Genomic DNA, 17,623 nt, shown 5'->3' with positions numbered 1-17,623 from the left:
TGTTACGCAATCTTAGAGAAACCACCTCAGATACAGTAAGCATTCCAATATTATTATTTCAGTAGGGAGTACATTAGTAAGATGAGTAGTCAATAAGGAAATCCTCGACAGAGTTTGAGTTGATTTGACACACGATAAGCTAAAGTCTTCAGATGTTGGTGTTCCACAGAGCTACAACGCTGGTCAGGCTTGGCTTTCTACCTCTTCTCACTGGCCCCTCCATCCATGTTTCTGAGTTCCACCTTGCACTTAGAGCTCGCTTCCAGAAGCAGCAACATTTGGCCAAAGTCCAGACTTCCATTTCCAGTTCAAATCGGACATCTCTTCCTGGACTTCTCACAAATACTCCAAACTCCATCTGCCCAAGCCTAAATTCATTATCCTCCAGCTGATGTTTCTACCCTAGCAATGACCCCAGTTAGCATCTGAGCAACTCTGGAGACTTCTCCTTCATCCCTGGCGCTGGGTGGGTTGCCAAGTCCTGTTGCTTTTGATTCCATACATCGCTCAATACTACCCATTCTTCTCTGTCCCCTCATATTCCAACTTTGCTCAAGCCCAATAGTTTTCCCTTAGAGTCTCCTAATGGCTCTCTGCATTTTGAGCTCTTGCGATCTAACACTTGCCTGCCAAGCCTTTAAAACAACTGACACCAATTAGATCATGCTCCTCGCTGCTTAAATTCTTCCCCAGGGTCTGAGGAGATGATCAGTTGGTAAAGTGCTTGATGCTCAAACATGAGGAGCTGCATTCCATTCCCATCACCCTGTTATTTTTTTTTTTTAAAGCCAGATGCATTGGTGCATGCCTGGAGTCCCAGAACTTGAGAGGCAGACAAGAGGATCCTTGGGCCTGCTGGCCAGCCAGCCTCGCTGAATCAATAAGCTCTAGCTTCAGTAAGAGACAGTCTCACAAAAGCAAGGTGGAGAGTGTTTGCAAAAAGACACCCTACGTCAACCTGTGGCCTCCATATGCGTGTGCACACAGCCACACATGCATGCACACACACGTTGCACACACGCTGCACATACACAAACAGAATCTTCCCTGAGACCCCATCATCACTTCCAATTCTAGAAGTAGTGTGTGACTCTGCAATGTACTAACTTGGCACCCTTCTGAGAATGGAAGACGATACTGTTTGACAGTCACACTGGCAATGACAGATGGGACTGTCCTGTCCCAAGTCTTTCTTTATATCTCCCATCAGCATGTCTCCACCTTCAGCATCTCCACCCTCCATGTGTCATGCTATCTCTGGGGTGCTATCTCTGGGATACTAATATCTCTAATATATATAAGCGGGGGGAGGGGGGACTGCTGGGAGCAAGCCCAAGCCAGAGACATGCTCTTAGAGCCATGTCCAGGCTCTGGCCACAGCTGTGGCGGGTGCTTTGGCTAAGAGTCGGGGGAGGATAAAGAGGAGAGAAGAAGAACAGAGGAAAGGGGGAGGGAAGGTGGGATGGAGAGAGAGAGAGAGAGAGAGAGAGAGAGAGAGAGAGAGAGAGAGAGAGAATGAACCCTACCCTCTGCATTGACAAGAGAAATGCATTCTGAGACAAAAGCCACATGAAAGCTCAAACTGAGTCCCAAGCTAGATTCCAAACTGAAAAGACGGTGCTCCCATAGAGACAGAACAGACCTAAGGTTCCTAAAATCAATCCCACACACAGGTGCCACCGCTCTTAAAGTTTCAACATTAAAGTCTCTCTGTCATGTGCAAAATAGGCTCTAGCATCTTTTAAAATATGCGAGCACACCCAGGGGCAGAGTACTAGGGCGGCAAGCTCTGTTCGCACAGTGTCCTTCGTCCATGAACTCACTGTCTTCGTCATCAGCCACTCTTTGTACTCTTACTGGAGATAGGGAGGAAGAAGGACTAGTTTAAAGGGAGATCTGGTTGCCAAAGATGAACTCAGCCCGTCACACAGGGTCCGTGCCAAACAGAATACAATTGCTATGACCTAATAGAACTCATCCCCCAAATAATCTGTCATTTCTTCCTTCTTATCACTAAAGCTTAGAAATAAGTACAGAGAGGAGATCAGGTGTTTTCTCAGATCAGCACAATGAACGAAGATACATCTTAGTGGCATCCCATCCAAGAGAGCTAGTGTGGACCTTAAAAATGCCCCGTAATGTCTGCAGCACAGTCAGGCCTACCATGGCAAGTGTGACTGTATGTCACTGGTCCCCTCCAGCAATGCAGGAAGGTGAGACCACACTTTCAGAATCTCACCCACTCCCCTTCCGGCCTCTTTTCTCACCGCTGGGTTCCCCTGTACCTCAGCTGGTGTATGTAATACTATATTAATTTTATTCCACCGAGCAAAGAGTAACTTCGCTTCCCCCCAGATAAAGCAAAAGAGAATTGCTGAGAACAGATGAGAAACCTTTAAACTGTAGTCCGGGCGATTTTCGTATGTCTGAGGAGACCAGACTTTCTGCTAAGTTCAGTCCTTCACATAAGGCACCGTTTAATGGGCAGGGCCAACAGAGTGCAAACCTGACCACTAAAACCATTTCTCCATATGAGTGAGACAAGCTGGCGGAGAGGAAGGGAGAAGACTACCTCTCAAAGCAACTGGAACCAATTTGCAAAACATCAACGCCGCACAAGCAAACAACCTGCGTGCTTGAAAATCTCCATAGGACTTTAACAACGGTAGAAAACCTTGTCATGAACTAATCTTCCCACTGAGCAATTAAAATATCTGGGCAATATTTTTAAAATAGCTAGTTGAAAATAGAAGAACCGAAGATCAATCCAAACCAGGCGCAAACCAGGGGGAATCAGACACCCGAGAGAAGGGAACTCCAGAGGGCAAGAGCCCTGTTTATAAGCCTCTCTCTAGATTATGCTCCCAAGCTACAAGGGAAGCCACAGTTCTATCAGCTGGAGGTACAATTCAGGACCGCGCAGATGACCAGACATGGAGGAAATCATAGACAGGACAGGGCCACAAGACAGGACGTCAGTCTGTCAACTTCTGAAATCCACACATCTTCCTTAACTGTGTATGTACAAGGGAGACTCAAGATGTCCTGAAACTGGGGGAGCTAAAACATTAAATAAAGTTAGAAGGGTCGGGCAGTGGTGGCACATGCCTTTAATCCCAGCACTCGGGAGACAGAGGCAGGTGGATCTCTGTGAGTTCGAGGCCAGCCTGGTCTACAGAGTGAGATCCAGGACAGGCACCAAAACTACACAGGGAAACCCTTTCTCAAAAAAAAAAAAAAAAAAAAAGTTAAAAGGACTTAAAGTCCTTGGGATTTCCAGTGAATCACCAGATTGGCTGTGCTTGGTGAGTAAGCGTTGCGCCCTAGGACTGTAAAGCTGGTCCCGGACTAAGAAGAATGAAACAGTTCCATTCTTGAAAGACTCCACGCCTTTAAGGGGATCGGCCAATGATGTAACTACTCACTAGAGAAAAAAAAAGAAAAACAGGAGGAGGAATCCAAGAAGGCCTGTATAGGACACTCTCAGTAAGAGAAAGCACTTGCCAGAATTTAACAGACACTCCTACTTTAGAAAAAATAAAGGAGCTCAAAGATAAACAAGAATTAGAAAGGGCTTCATTTTGAGCAAGTCGACCTGCGATATATCTAAAGCACCAGCTAAAGAGCCTGGTGCTTAAAGATTTGCCATCTTAAGAAAAGGGACATATGATTACGATGGTGCATGCCTATAACTCCAGCTACTCGGCAGGCTGAGGCAGGAGGATGGCAAGTTCTTCCTCCTTAGAATGGGTAGGTCTGAGACAAGGCCGCAGTGACCTGGGGATACACTGAGGCATTTAAAAGGGCATAAACATGTAACTGTGTTTGTTCACAGACGACACGGATACTACACAAGCACACACGAACACAGCTCTTAGAAGCATTATTTAGTAGTGTATTTAGTAATAAGGCCGTAGCATATAAAGCCAATGTCCCCCCCAAAAAAACACTTCTATACATTATTTTTAAAACGAAATCCTCAAAATTCCATTTCCAACGTCACAAACCTTGACGTAGGTAGCAATAAAAAATTTTTTTTAAAACACAAGCAAGCTCTATATCGAAAATTATACAATACTAATCATTCTAATTATACTGCTGAGCAACGTTCAAAGCCATCATGGGCGTACCGTGTTCATTGACTTGAAGACACTTATAATGAGTAAGCTGCCAATCTGCTCAAATTGATCTAGGGAGCCAATCCAATTTCATTTCTAAGTCCAGAGGCTCCTCGTGTGGAAACGATAAGCTGATGCCAAAGCGGACATCAAAACTCCAAATACCGAGGATAGCTAACACAACCTTAAGTAAAAAGCAAACGGGAGCACAGCTAGGGTCCTCACAGCGCTGAAGCTTGAGTCTTACTACCAATTGATGTTGAAGAGGGCAATGTTGTATCAGCCAACCATGACCAAACAGATCAGCAGAACAGAACAGATTACCCAGAAACAGACCCACCCATGTGAGCACTTGATTTTCAACACAAATTCTGTGGTTGTTCAGTGGGAATGGGAAGCTTTGACTACAGTGGTCCTATAGTAACACATTTGTGCCTGTGAAGATGCTCTGAATTCCGGTTACATCATGGACATTAAGGTGACACATGGACTACAACGTAAAAGTGAAAATGCAAGATTCCAGAATAAAACACGTGACTATCTCGGCGAACCCCCCACAATAGACACAAAATGTACAAATTTTATAAGACGATGCTGACGCATGGAGTTTTGCCGTAACTAAAATCTTCCAAATTCTAAAAAAAATAAAATAAAAACCTAAATTAAAAGCTTGGCAGGTTGAGGCAGACAGATGACAAGTTTGAAGGCTTAGCTGGGCAACTTAGTAAGATCCTATCTCAAAAAGAGAAGGTAAAAGAAGTCTAAGCACTAAGTGGTGGTGGCACATGCTTTTAATCCCAGCACTCGGGAGGCAGAGCCAGGCAGATCTCTGTGAGTTCGAGGCCAGCCTTGTCTACAGAGTGAAATCCAGGACAGGCAGCAAAACTACACAGAGAAACACTGTCTCGAAAAGAAGAAGAAGAAGAAGAAGAAGAAGAAGAAGAAGAAGAAGAAGAAGAAGAAGAAGAAGAGGAGGAGGAGGAGGAGGAGGAGGAGGAGGAGGAGGAGGAGGAGGAGGAGGAGGAGGAGGAAGAGGAAGAGGAAGAAGAAGAAGAAGAAGAAGAAGAAGAAGAAGAAGAAGAAGAAGAAGAAGAAGAAGAAGAAGCAGCCTAAGCATGATTAGAGTGTAGGTCACTTGCAGAGCACACACAAGACCCTGGTGCCAATCCCCAGTAGGAAGACAAGGAGGAAAGCACAGGGAGACTGGGAAAAACACCTGTCATATGTATTTACACAAAGGCCTCCCATTAAGAAAACATAAGAACTCCCATAAATTGTGGTAAAAGGGCATTTTCATCTAACTTGGGGCTAGGGGCTGCCTCATCGTGGAGTGCTCTGAAGAGCAAGCATGAGGTTTAATCCTCAACGTAAAAGAAAAATCACAAATAGTTCACAATGTTTGGAGAACAGGGCAGAAGACTTAAAGGAACACCTCTATTAAAGAAATATAAATGGCAGAGAAGCCCATGAGAAAGTTCTCCACATCAGTAGCACACCTATTACAACCACCAAGCCACAGTTCCCATCCACCAGAGCATTGAAGGTCAAAAAGAATGATCATACCAAGTGTTAGTAAGAGCATGGAGGGCCTAGAACATTCATAGGCTGCAGTGAGGGTGTAAGAAAACAGGACCACTTCAGATAACCATCTTGAGACTCATAAAACTAAACACACATCCATGCTAAGACCTAGCAAGTCTGCTCTTATCAATTTACCTAAAAGCAATGAAAAGTGTGCATTCACAAAACTTAAGTTCAAGGATGCTTACAGAAGCACTATTCATAATAGATAATACAGGGAAACCCCCAAGGTCTAAACAAATGGGTCCTAGAGTTATGTAATGAAATATTATTATCAATAAAGTTAAAAATACTGATGTGTACAATGATATGAATGAATCCTTCAGAAATGATGATAAGCAAAAAGAAACTAGACCCCCAAAACACGCTATACAAATCCATTTACACGAATTTCTAGAATGGGCAAAAACACTCCACAGGAGTGAGAAAGCATTATAGTTATTACCCTGGGCAGCAGGAGTGGCCAATAAAAAAAATAAGGGAACCCTCAGAAAGGCAAAGAAGTTCTACATCTTGGATTGCAGAGCTGATTTACTGGGTTATTTACTGAATTATTTGAAAGATCAAATTACTCACATTGGATCTTTCACTTTACCATACATAATTTTTGCCTCAATTTTCACAAATGGTTTTTGGTTATGAGGAACAGTTTGGTAACACCAACTAAAGCACAGGATCTCTTAAGGGATAAGAATAAAGTGGAGATTATGAAAAAGAGAACATGATCCTCAAATTTCTTTTAGAGGCAAACTAAAACCTGGCACAAAACCAGAACTCTGAAGTAGAATTTAATAGGCATGACTCAGAAGAAACAAAACAATTCCGCAGTTCATCTAGGAGACGACGGATAAGAACAAAAAGTCAGTGAGTGTGATAACAAAACCCAAGACTGACAGTTGTACAAAAGACATTGAACTTTGCGATCTGAACAGGTAGACTTCTGGGCAAGAGAGTTCAGACAGCCCAAGTTACACGGGAGGTTTTAAAGCATTCTTCCAGAAATGCTCCTGCTGTAATTTCCATCGATAGACATCCCTGTTAATTATGGACTGAAACTACACATGCACCAGAAACCACTCAAAACTCATTCTTACCTTCAGTGAAACTCCCTGTTAGGGTTATTACCACAAACACTTTCCCCTCGGGCTCCAGATCCACCTAGAAAGAGAAAAAAAAAACAGAGCATATATTTTAATATTGAATTGCTTTTTGTGCATCTTAAATAATTCTTTATGGAGAGGCCTAACTGCATAAATCACAGTCACAAACTGAAACTAAATCTTTCATTGCACAATAGAGAGACAAAGAGATAAGTGGAATCTTGAGAAACAGTGGAGCTTGGAAACCAACGATCTACTGAGAGCTTCCTCTTGAATTGCCTTCCCTCCCTGTCTGCATCGCTGGATGCACAGGAGCGAGCATGCACTTGCTGCTTGCTTTGGAGCCCCCACATCTTATACACGTCTTTAGTAGGAGTAGTTAAACCACATTGCAAGTAAGTGAGCTAGAGAAACCAGGGCAACGTAGAAGGAGTTGAGGAAATGTGGCTCAGTCAACTCCAAAGGTCTAGTTTTAGGAAGTAAAATGTCTAAAGAGTCTCCATCTGTTTCGACCAGTACAGCCCATGACAAAGATTAGTTACTTTTGACAGCTCAACAGCCGTTGACGGCTATCAGCTGAGACATCAAGACTGCATTCTAAAGACCCTCACACAGCAGGGCACCCAGGATGGAACCGCACCCTGCAGACCTGCTGCATCTCCATATACCTGAGCTGGCAGGCTCTGACCTCTTCCTTCAAGATGCTGAACTCACTGTCCACCCACATTTCAAAACCCTGCACCAGGAGATGCTTGTGGATTAAAATGTGTGCATTTACAAATGTCCTCAAATCCTTCTCACTCAGCTCATGGCTCCACTTCTGCCTTTGACCTTTCCCCTACAAGAAGAAAGTCCAGCTAAGTATAGACATGATGACCTCTGGGGGCAGAACAGCACTTTAAATAAGCTGCAAATTGCATGATACAACAGAGGACCCCTGAACTGGAGGACCTATCTGATTCTACTGCAGGTGGCAATGGAATGGTCCCGTCCTCCACCATCAGAACGTCCCTGTTCTCTGAGAGTTCACATGAGGCATTTCTGGCCCAACTTCCATCACAGAACTTAAGCGTGCTACTCATTGCTTTAATTGTATCTACAGGTAAACAAAGACCCCTTGAAGTGCACTGGTCTTTGCTAAGTCACTACCTTACATCACACTCCCGTTAGATACTTTTCACACTACAATGTGACCGCTTTCTACTCTCTGAAGGCTTTTACCTCTAGACTGTGGCAGCCAGTTACTAAACTCTGCCTTTCTCTGCACGGAATCTGTGCCCAGTGAGATTAGCATACTGTCAATCAATTCCATGCTCAACTCAACCAGCCTGTATCGTGATGAACACTAACTTACAATGTCATGTTAACTACCTTGACGCCACTTGCGAGCCTCTCCTGAGTGCTTCTGAAAATAACCGTCTCTGGAGAGATGACTACACAGGATGTCAGTGTCTCATTGTCTCCACTCTCCGCCTCGACTTGTTTCAAGTCAAAAAGATGTTATTTTTAAAAGCCACTCCCTCACCTTCAGCAAAAAGGCCTGACAAAGAACGCGTACACACACTCAGCCCCACAGCACAATCCGCTGTGCGTGCTGGTGCAGCCACTGATAGCCTGCGGACAGACAGACTGCCAGGCCTCCTCTGCCATCCTACACCCACAACCAGCATGTGAACCTTTGCCAACAACACCCAGAGGACCCACAAAGATGGCCACTTCATCCCCACGGGCTAGAAGCTCTCTGATGGATGTCAGGAGACCACACCACCTAGAGTCAGGTGCTCACACACAGAGAACGGGCTTGCCTCCTCATTTTTCCCATGCATTACCGTCATCATGAGAGCCCAGAGTCAAGCCCCATCTTTAAGCCTTGTCTGTCTGAAGCAGATGTGCTAGGACAGGGGACCTAAGCACAGGGTTTCAAACTGTAGGCCAAGGCTTAGTCATAGGGATGGGAAAACAAGTTAGTGGATTGCACCACACAGGGATTTGTAAGCAGAATCTAACAGGACAGAAAATGTAAACACGGCAAGTGTTAAGGAGAAGCACTATTTTGTAAAACTTGGTGTGTAACGTTTCTCTGTGTGTACACGTGTGCACATGGGTATACATGCAAACATGTATATGCGGAGGTCAGAGATCAACATGGGGAGTCTTCCTGCTCTCTACTGTATTTTTGAAGACACAGTCTCACACTGAACATGGAGCTCGTACCTGGCCAATGAGCTCCAAGAACCTACCTGTCTCCGCCTTCTACACATGCACGACAACTTCCATGTGGTGCTGAGAGTCCAAGTTCAGGGCCTCATATTTGTGAACCAGGTACTTTGAGGATGGAAACATCTCCCCAAGCCCCGATTTCATGAAATTTTTGTTTGCATTTTGATATGCATGTAAGAGTGCCCTGGGTTTTAATGTAAAGATGCATTCTCTACTGTGTCATAAAGAAACCTGAGGTCATGGAGCTGGTAAGATGGATTGGCTGCTGTCACTTATTTACAGTGTTTGCTTTGACATCCCCCTTGAGAGCTGACTGCCTCCCTCATCAACAGGACTGTTTTATTCCTGTATTTCGCAGGAAGCTCTATGAGCAGAAATGGAATGCGATCAATGATTTCCACTCGCTGACACTTGTTGTCCCCTCCCCAGTTCTAGTGGAAATCGTCTCTCCAATCAGACTGCAACACCTAGAGCAGCTCTTGGCCTTTGGTTCAGCTAGCCCCCTACCCCTCTTACAGGGTGCACTGGTGACCTAGGATTAGTTAATCAGAGCACAAGTCCCTACAACCACAGTGACGGACCGTGATGGTTAGCCATGTCAGCTTGACATGACTGAGAATCACTAAGGAGAGCAAGCCTATGGGCACATCTGTGAGGCACTGTCTAGACTAGGTTAACCGAGGTGGGAAAGCCCACCACCCATGTGGGCAGTACTATTCCCTTGGCTGGTGTCCTGGACCAAAGGTAAGAGGAAAAAGCAAGCTGAGCACAGATGTTCATCACTTTGTGCCCCCTGACTGCAGCTGGAATGGGACGGGCTGCTTCAAGTTCCTGCTGCCGTGAAGTCCCCACCACGATGGACTGTGGACCAAAATACCCGCTTCCTTCTTGAAGTTGCTCCTGTCAAGTATTCTACAGCAGCAATACGTAACTAATACATCAGCCTAGAATGGACACCATCCCTGTCTGGCTATAGGCGCAACGTAGCTCTCTCCTCTTGGTCACTGCTAGTTCAAGTTTGGGTACAAAATTTAAGTAGATCCAACTAGGAATTCTAGATATGCAAGAAAGAGTCAATGTCTCACTTCCTGCTTAACTTCACTCTAGGACATCACCTTTGAAGTATCATCTGGCACCCTTGATATCACACAAAACTAGAGGATGAGGAAAAGAGGAGAAAGCTGAGAGGCAGAGGAGACCGGGTTTTGATACTATTTCAGCCCATGGCTCCTGTCATGTTCTCGTCTTCTTGAGTTTTCAATGATTTGAGCTCATAAACCCCTCTTCCATTATCCAGCCACCTTGAACAGGGTTTTCTATCACTCACACCCAAAAGTCGTACTCACATCCTAAGAAAAAGAGAAGACACCAAAAACGTAACTAATACATCCCTTCTGCATGCTATCTCTTCTGCTGCGATGCTCTGCCTCACTCCATCGTTTAAATAGCTCTTCCAGCCTCATCTCATCCTCCTGTCAAATCCACCAACTGGTCCATCATCATCATCCACACACACACACAAGCGTGTTCATCACAGTTGATTTCTCAGGAGCATTTGATCTTGTTGGCAGTTTCCTTCCAGACTCTGTCTCAGGACCACTGCTTCTGGACATCACTCTTTCAGGGCTCTCCTCACTCTTCTTTACTTTTCTCAAGCTCCGGTAACGCACTCTTCCATGCTCTCTGTCTGTCTGTCTGTCTCTTTCTCTTTCTTTTCTCCATGATCTCACTAGAATTGCCGTTGTTGTTGATGATGATGATGATGATGATGATGTTGTTGTTGTTAATAACCACTCTGACTGGAGTGAGATGACATTTCACTGTGGTTTTGATTTGTATGTCTTCAGTGGCACTGTGTATTTTGGCCATCTGTATACCCTCCTTCAAAAAGACATGTGGAGGTTGTATCCACAGGAATCCATGTTGCTCTAATACCTCCTTACCCTAGCGCATCCTCTGCATCTGTCTGGGAGCAATGCCAGAAGACAATTAGACCCTAGAGCTAGATATGTCCTCTCTAGTCTGTGACCCTGCGTAAGTCATTCAACATCTCTGAGAAACATAGGGAGAAGTGTTAAATACGCAGACACCAAGACCCTACCAACAATCCACAGACTGAATTAACTGGGAAAAATGGGTGGTGGAGCGGGGTGGGTTGGGGTGGAGGGTGGAACTGATGCTTTTCTAAGTCCCTGAAGGCTCTGACGCAGTCAGACCTTGAACCATCACCTGGGAATCCTGAGTTAGGTGATCTCTGAGAACTTTAATGGCTCTGATTCCATGCTCGCCTGAGTTTCCAGTTACCACAGAATCACTGAATCTGCCATTCTCGTAACCTCCAAAACTAAACATCTTGGAGCCTCTCTAGGTTGGGATACCCTGCAAATCTGTCTTTTCAACCTCTGCAGCACTGGAGCATCCCATTCCCACAGGATTCTTTGTCTTCCAGATGTGAGTACCCTCCCCAAAGCACACACAAAGCAAGCCAAGAATGTCTTCACCTGGCTATCCAAGGACCCTTTCCAAAGTGCCTCTCTCAGCATCCCCCATCCTTCCTGGGGCCTTCAGAATAAAACAGCCTCCTCTACAGGCTTTCAAGAACACATGGGCTCTCATTGGTTTGCCTCTCACTAACCTTCCCAAACCTCTCTTTGCAAATTCCATCCTGTGAACCTGCTCTTCAAGTCACGCCTGTCCCCTCCATCCATTACACAGCCACACCTCTGCTCCTGAGATGTGAGACTTGGGAAGCCTCTGTTTCTTCATATCACCTAATCATGCGTTCACACCTTCGCAGGATGTCTCCCAGCATGGGGCCACTGCCAGCTGCTCAGGATCTCCCAGAGTACGGTTGTAGGTTATAAATGGGATGGCCCACCAGGTACACCATAGAGGAGAAAAGCACCCAGGAGCAGGGGGGAGGCATGGCTCTCAGGTTCCCAGAGAGACCCTGATATCCACATGGATCCCACCAATCTTAAATTCTGATCTCCACTGCTATCTTAACGGCCATTCCTATTCTTGAATAATTACTAAGTTTTCATACACCTGTATCTCAGCACTTGCTAGAAGTCGGCAAATTCCATTCAGGGAGCTCCTGACAACTTGTTCTCCCAGAAGCACAGCAGAATTCTTGGAAGCATGTACCTACTCAACAAAAACGGATTGGTTTGGTATAGTGAGCTCAAAAGGAAGGTCACTTGACCTCACCTATAAAATAGGAATGATAGTCGTTATTGTGGGATAAAACACAGAGCTTTATTTTAAAAAAAATAATAATAACAGGGCCAATCAGATGGCTCAGAGGGCAAAGGCACTTGACCAAACCTAATAATATGAATTTGATCCCTGGACTCCACATGGTAGAAGAAGAGTATACCAACTCCTGCAAACAATTGTCTTCTACCTCTACACCTGCACCATCACACACACACACACACACACACACACACACACACACACACACACATACACACAGATCATAAGAGAGAGACAGAGACAGAGAGACAGACAGAAAGATGCATGCACACATGTACGCACTCCACTCCCAAACAAATGAATACATGTAAAAAAAAAATAATAACAATGACAGTACTCAGACATATCAGGGTATATGGCCCACCACTTAGTTAATTACACTCAGCCAGCATCCCACCCCTACACCCTTAGCCAAAGTCTGTGCCCACAGCGGCATCCCTTGGCAGACATCGTACGAGTCCCCTTCATCCCTGGCTCAACCTCCATGAGGTGTTCTCTAGAACCCTCCTAGCATCAATGTTCCATGATTATAAACAGGCTTGACTAACAGCCTGTGCACATGACTCCAGGGAAACACTCATTTAATTAACCGATAATAGCTTATAATCATTTCCTTTCACAAAAGGCATTAGAATTGATCACGGGCAGGAAACTGCCATCTCCTCAATATCCATCTCAGCCTGGATTAAGCAGAGGAATCTGGTATATTAAAAGGGGAAAGGCTTTGATTTGAGCAAAAGGTGTACAGTGCCTGCAGGCTGCATGAGAGACATCTACGAGAAGAAGGTCCATATACCTCCAATGACGGGCTAGGCGGCCCTTTTATTGCTTTTTTAATTCTTGCACGAATAGCAAAGGAACCTGAGACTGTGGTAAAGCATCCCATCGTTCCCCTAAGACTAAACCATCAAGCTTATGATAAGAGTACCAATTCTTATAGGACTGTATCAGGGACCCATAGGAGATGGGACGCCTGTGTTCTCTGCTAAAACAGAGCAGCTTCCTCTTGAGCATCACCAATGTGCTGAGTCCTTACTAAGTCCCTAACCATCATCATCTCTCACCTTCACCATCTGCAGGCTAAGTGCCACCATGGCCATTAAACAAATGGAAAGATGGAGTCACAGTGGCATTCCAGAACTAGCCACGGTCACTCAAGCCCGGAAGGCCAAGTCAAGGTTTAAATCCTGAAAAGATTCCCCCACTGTTGTCTCACCAGCCTCCCTCCAGGCTCCTACAGCCCAGTGCCCATAGGTCTGTGTGCCTGCTTGCTCCTCACCCCAATGCTGCTCCTGGGCTCCTGATGGGAGCCGGAGCTGCTGAGGAAGAAGGTGCATCCATGTTGGGACTTTCAGGTCCCGTTAGTTAGTGGCTGGGAGCCTGAGCCAGCTCCACATGCTGCAAGTACACGAGACATCCCTCCAGTAGAAAAAGTTTCGGAGGGAAAGGGGGCGGCTGAGGCAAACACAATGAGCCTGCTCACTTTCTGTTGTCTCCACAGCGCTCACGCTCAGTTTTATATGCTTTCGGCATATGAAGAAGAACCACGGCTGAAAAACCACTAGAAAACAATGACTGCAAAAAATCTGACTGATTTAAAATGGAAAAAAAAAAACCCACTCCTGTTACTTCAGTGATGAAACTGTTGGTCATTCCTTGTCCTGCTAAAACTAGGCTCTGCTCTGCCTACGACTTGCAAAGACATTTGAAGACTCATAACATTTCTGTTTCTAAAATACAAATGTTTTGAAGGCTCAAAACAACTCTTACACACCCACTCCCAGCAGCTAAACACACAGAGTCAAGTAGAAATTTACACGTGGGATTCCTCACAGCTCAGGCTCATTTTCTCTAACCTTTCACATGAAAAGTTTATCTTCCAAAAGAAAAGAAAAAAAAACCTTTTTCACATACACCCAAAGGAATTTTTCAAAGTTTCTTTCACACAATAGAAAATAATCAATAAGCAATACTGGATCATATCCCTGCAGACTAAAATGTCTTTTTTTCCTCTTCCAAACAGAGGACTAAAAGCATAAATGACCCACACTATGTCATGGTGGTATGTGTGTGTGCCTGTGAGTGTGCACATGTGTGCACACGTTTCAATTCTGACTCTACTATTGAAGGGATTGAAATTGTAAATGAAACAGACGCATTATGGTTTCCAAACACTTTCGTCTACAATTCTTCCTCCTACATCCACAGGTATTTAATCCTGCAACCCCTTTTTGAATAAAGATGGAGGCTCTGAGAGGATGTGCCTGGTTCATCAGGACAGTCAGGGCTTATGGTGGCCCCGAGGGACCAAAAACAATGGGCCACGTTCTTATAAAAAAAAAAAAAAAAAAAAAGAAAGAAAGTCAAATGCTCTATCCACTCTTGAAACCAAGGTAGTGTCTCGAGCTGCTACTCTGCTCCAGTTAGTTACCCCAAGAGCTCACACCAGAGCAGATGCTGCGGTGAGAGAGGGGAACCCCACTCTCCACACCACAGATCTCCGACAAATAGCACTTTTGCACGAGTCCATTGTCTCTTTTCTGGTATTCTGAGTAGGGCCTTTTTTTTTCTGCTGGGTAAGGCCTTCCCAAATGAGATGAAAGGGGGGGTGTCTCTGTGACCCTGATGGAGGGAGGCATGTACCCATGCTTGCTCTCCCTATCCCATGGCCTCACAGTCTGCCACTCTTTTATTAACCATATTTATGGGATCAGAACTGGACCTCTTTTTTTTAAGGGACTTGCCACAGGAAAGAAGAAATATTAGGCTAGGATATCTCAGTCCTAATGAAATAATTATTCCTTTGTGCCCCGCTCCCGGCCCAACATTTTAAATCTAAAGATGTTGGATATTTTAAAATGATACAAATAACCCCAGAGTTTTTCTATACTGTTGGTTCTTATCATCCATTTGTAATAGAGGAAGAAGGTGAAGACCCCAGCAAAATCAAGCAAGTAATCAGAGAAAAATCAAAGCATTACAAGGTGCTTTCTACACCTGTCTACTTAATGGCTCGCTCACTGGCTTATCTTGGGAAGACTCAATCAAAGAGCACAGTAGAACGCACATCAAGCCCAAACACCTACCTCCATCGTATTTTATGACCTCTTTACTCCCTTTGATCTTGCAGAGGAAGAGAGACGAAACCCCACAAGAGATGGGACCACGCCTAGAAATTCTGTAAACTGTTTTCAAGGGGACAGGGGACAGGCATGCAGGTAGGGATGCAGAGGACTGATCAGGGGTTACTCATGGTTAAATGCAGGCTGTTCAAGTGAAGTCAGAAACAGGGCTGAGGACTACTATAATCTGGTGACAGGCTAGAGGCTGGTCCTGACCCTGGGGCAACAGGGAAATGCTGAGAGGCTTCAGTCAACAAAGTCACAGCATCATCCTTACATGTCAGACCCTTAGACACAGGATGAGGGTGTTGAAAGTGGAGAGAAGATGATGGTGGTGGATACATATTAAAAAGCTTTTCCGGTGTCATAGTGAAGGATGCTGTTGACCTGAACTAAGTCTGCATTGGAAAAGGGGTTGTGGAAAAGAGAACACCCAGGAGGGAGCAACATCCAGACATGCTATGTAAAGGTGATGGCATGCCCAGGACCGGGGACAATTCTTAGTATCATTGACTGAGCCAGGAGCTCCATGGGAGTGAACAGGGCTGGAAGAAAGAATTTAATTGCCTCTGTTGACTGAACACCCACTGGGTTGTCTTTAACCACTCTGGAAGCTCGGGTGATAGGGGAAGGGGATGACATGATATAGACAACATCCTGGCACAGTCCCAACTGAACAAGTAGCAGCTACGTGATGCATGCTACTCAGACCAAGAGAAGAGAGAGCACTGGGCCACCAGAATGCTCTTCCTGGAAAGTGTCACCTACACTGAGACCAAAAGGCAGGTCATGAGTGGAAGGTGAGATCATTCTGAGTCGGGGGCCTGTGGTGAGAAGACAGAGCCAGCATGAGAGCACACACTGGAGGGACCCTGGAGGAGCGTGCAAGAGAAGGAAAAGAAAAGGTAGGAATAGATGCACCCTGGTGCCTCCAACCCCATGATGAAGGCCAAGGGGGAACCAGGGGTGAAGCACCAGGTAAAATGATGGAGATTATCAGGCAGAGGGGCGGAGTTATCTACTAAATTAGTCACGGTCTAGAAATAGGGATGGTTTCAGAAGAATGCAATCAAGGAAAACCATGTGAAGAGGACGAATGAAGAAAAAGGCCAAAGGGATGTCATCTTAAGTGACCCAGAAGAAAAGTCAGTAAACGGTGCCCTGGGGCCCATTTCCACATGCTGCCAATTTTTGTTAAGTCAAGTTTTAGTGAAACACAGTCACACCTTTCTTAGCCTCAGACTGTCCATGAGTGCCTTTGCTCCAAGGCAGCCATAATGATAGTCATGTACCACATGACGACAATTCTCCAAGGACAGACTACTGATATGACAGTGGTCCTGTCAGACCAGAATGAAGCTGAAGAGTTCCTATCTCTCAGTGGCATCTTAGGGATGGTGACGTCTCAGCTTACGGCATCATGGGTCTGTGGCGATGCTGAGGTAAACAAACCCACTGTACCGTCAGTGACAGAAGAGTACAACACGTGCAATTATGTCCTACACGTAACACCTGATAACAGACAGCTAGGTTATTGGACTGTGCATTTCTATAGTGTGCTCGCCATCATTTGGAAATATACTCCTACTTACCCAAAACAACCTCACTGTAACACAGCATGCATGCTGCAGCTGCCTACACCTCCTATCTGCTTCTTGGGTCTCCTGATAGCATCAGGAGAACACGCTCGGGGATAAATCTCATCACCTAGGTCCATGTAACTGCCTTTTATGACGTTCTACGACAAAAATGCACAACAACGTATTTCTCAGGATGTATCCCATCATTAGGTAACACATGACTATAGCTATGACAAAGATTTTATTGCCCACAAAGCCTTTTACACACACACACACACACACACACACACACACACACACACACACACACACACACAAAAACAACCACAACAATAACAACAACAAAAAACTTGCCAAATTCTGTCTCCATTAATCACCCAGGGAACTCTGAGGGAAAGAGCCTGTTTCGGAAGGAAGGAAGTGAGTTTAAGTTTGGACACAAAGGTCCTGAAATAGAAACAACTGTTAAGAAGTTAGAAATAAAGGCAAAACGTGGAGTGAAGATAAGACCAGGGCGATTATTGGGGGCTCTTCCTCAAAAGGTAATCACTAACATTGATAAAACCCTTCGGGAGTGGTGACAGGAAAGGAAGAGACAAACCCTCGGAGGAGGAAGAGAGCCAGAGGAGATGCCACTCTGAGGG

The 17,623-nt window shown here is 45.1% G+C and overlaps 1 protein-coding gene across 1 annotated transcript in view; it reads right to left on the bottom strand.

Annotated features, from left to right (window-relative positions):
* The window catches only part of Prkch (protein kinase C eta), a 209,214-nt gene that overhangs the window by 138,356 nt on the left and 53,235 nt on the right, over positions 1 to 17,623 (bottom strand). The window contains exon 2 of the mRNA XM_059279583.1: positions 6,794 to 6,857. Within this exon, the coding sequence (XP_059135566.1) occupies positions 6,794 to 6,857 (64 nt within the window). The remainder of the gene's footprint in view (positions 1 to 6,793; positions 6,858 to 17,623) is intronic.

This window comes from Peromyscus eremicus, chromosome 14 (genome assembly GCF_949786415.1).
Source record: "Peromyscus eremicus chromosome 14, PerEre_H2_v1, whole genome shotgun sequence".
NCBI classification, from domain to species: domain Eukaryota; kingdom Metazoa; phylum Chordata; class Mammalia; order Rodentia; family Cricetidae; genus Peromyscus; species Peromyscus eremicus.
This window is presented reverse-complemented; position numbering and strand designations above follow the sequence as displayed.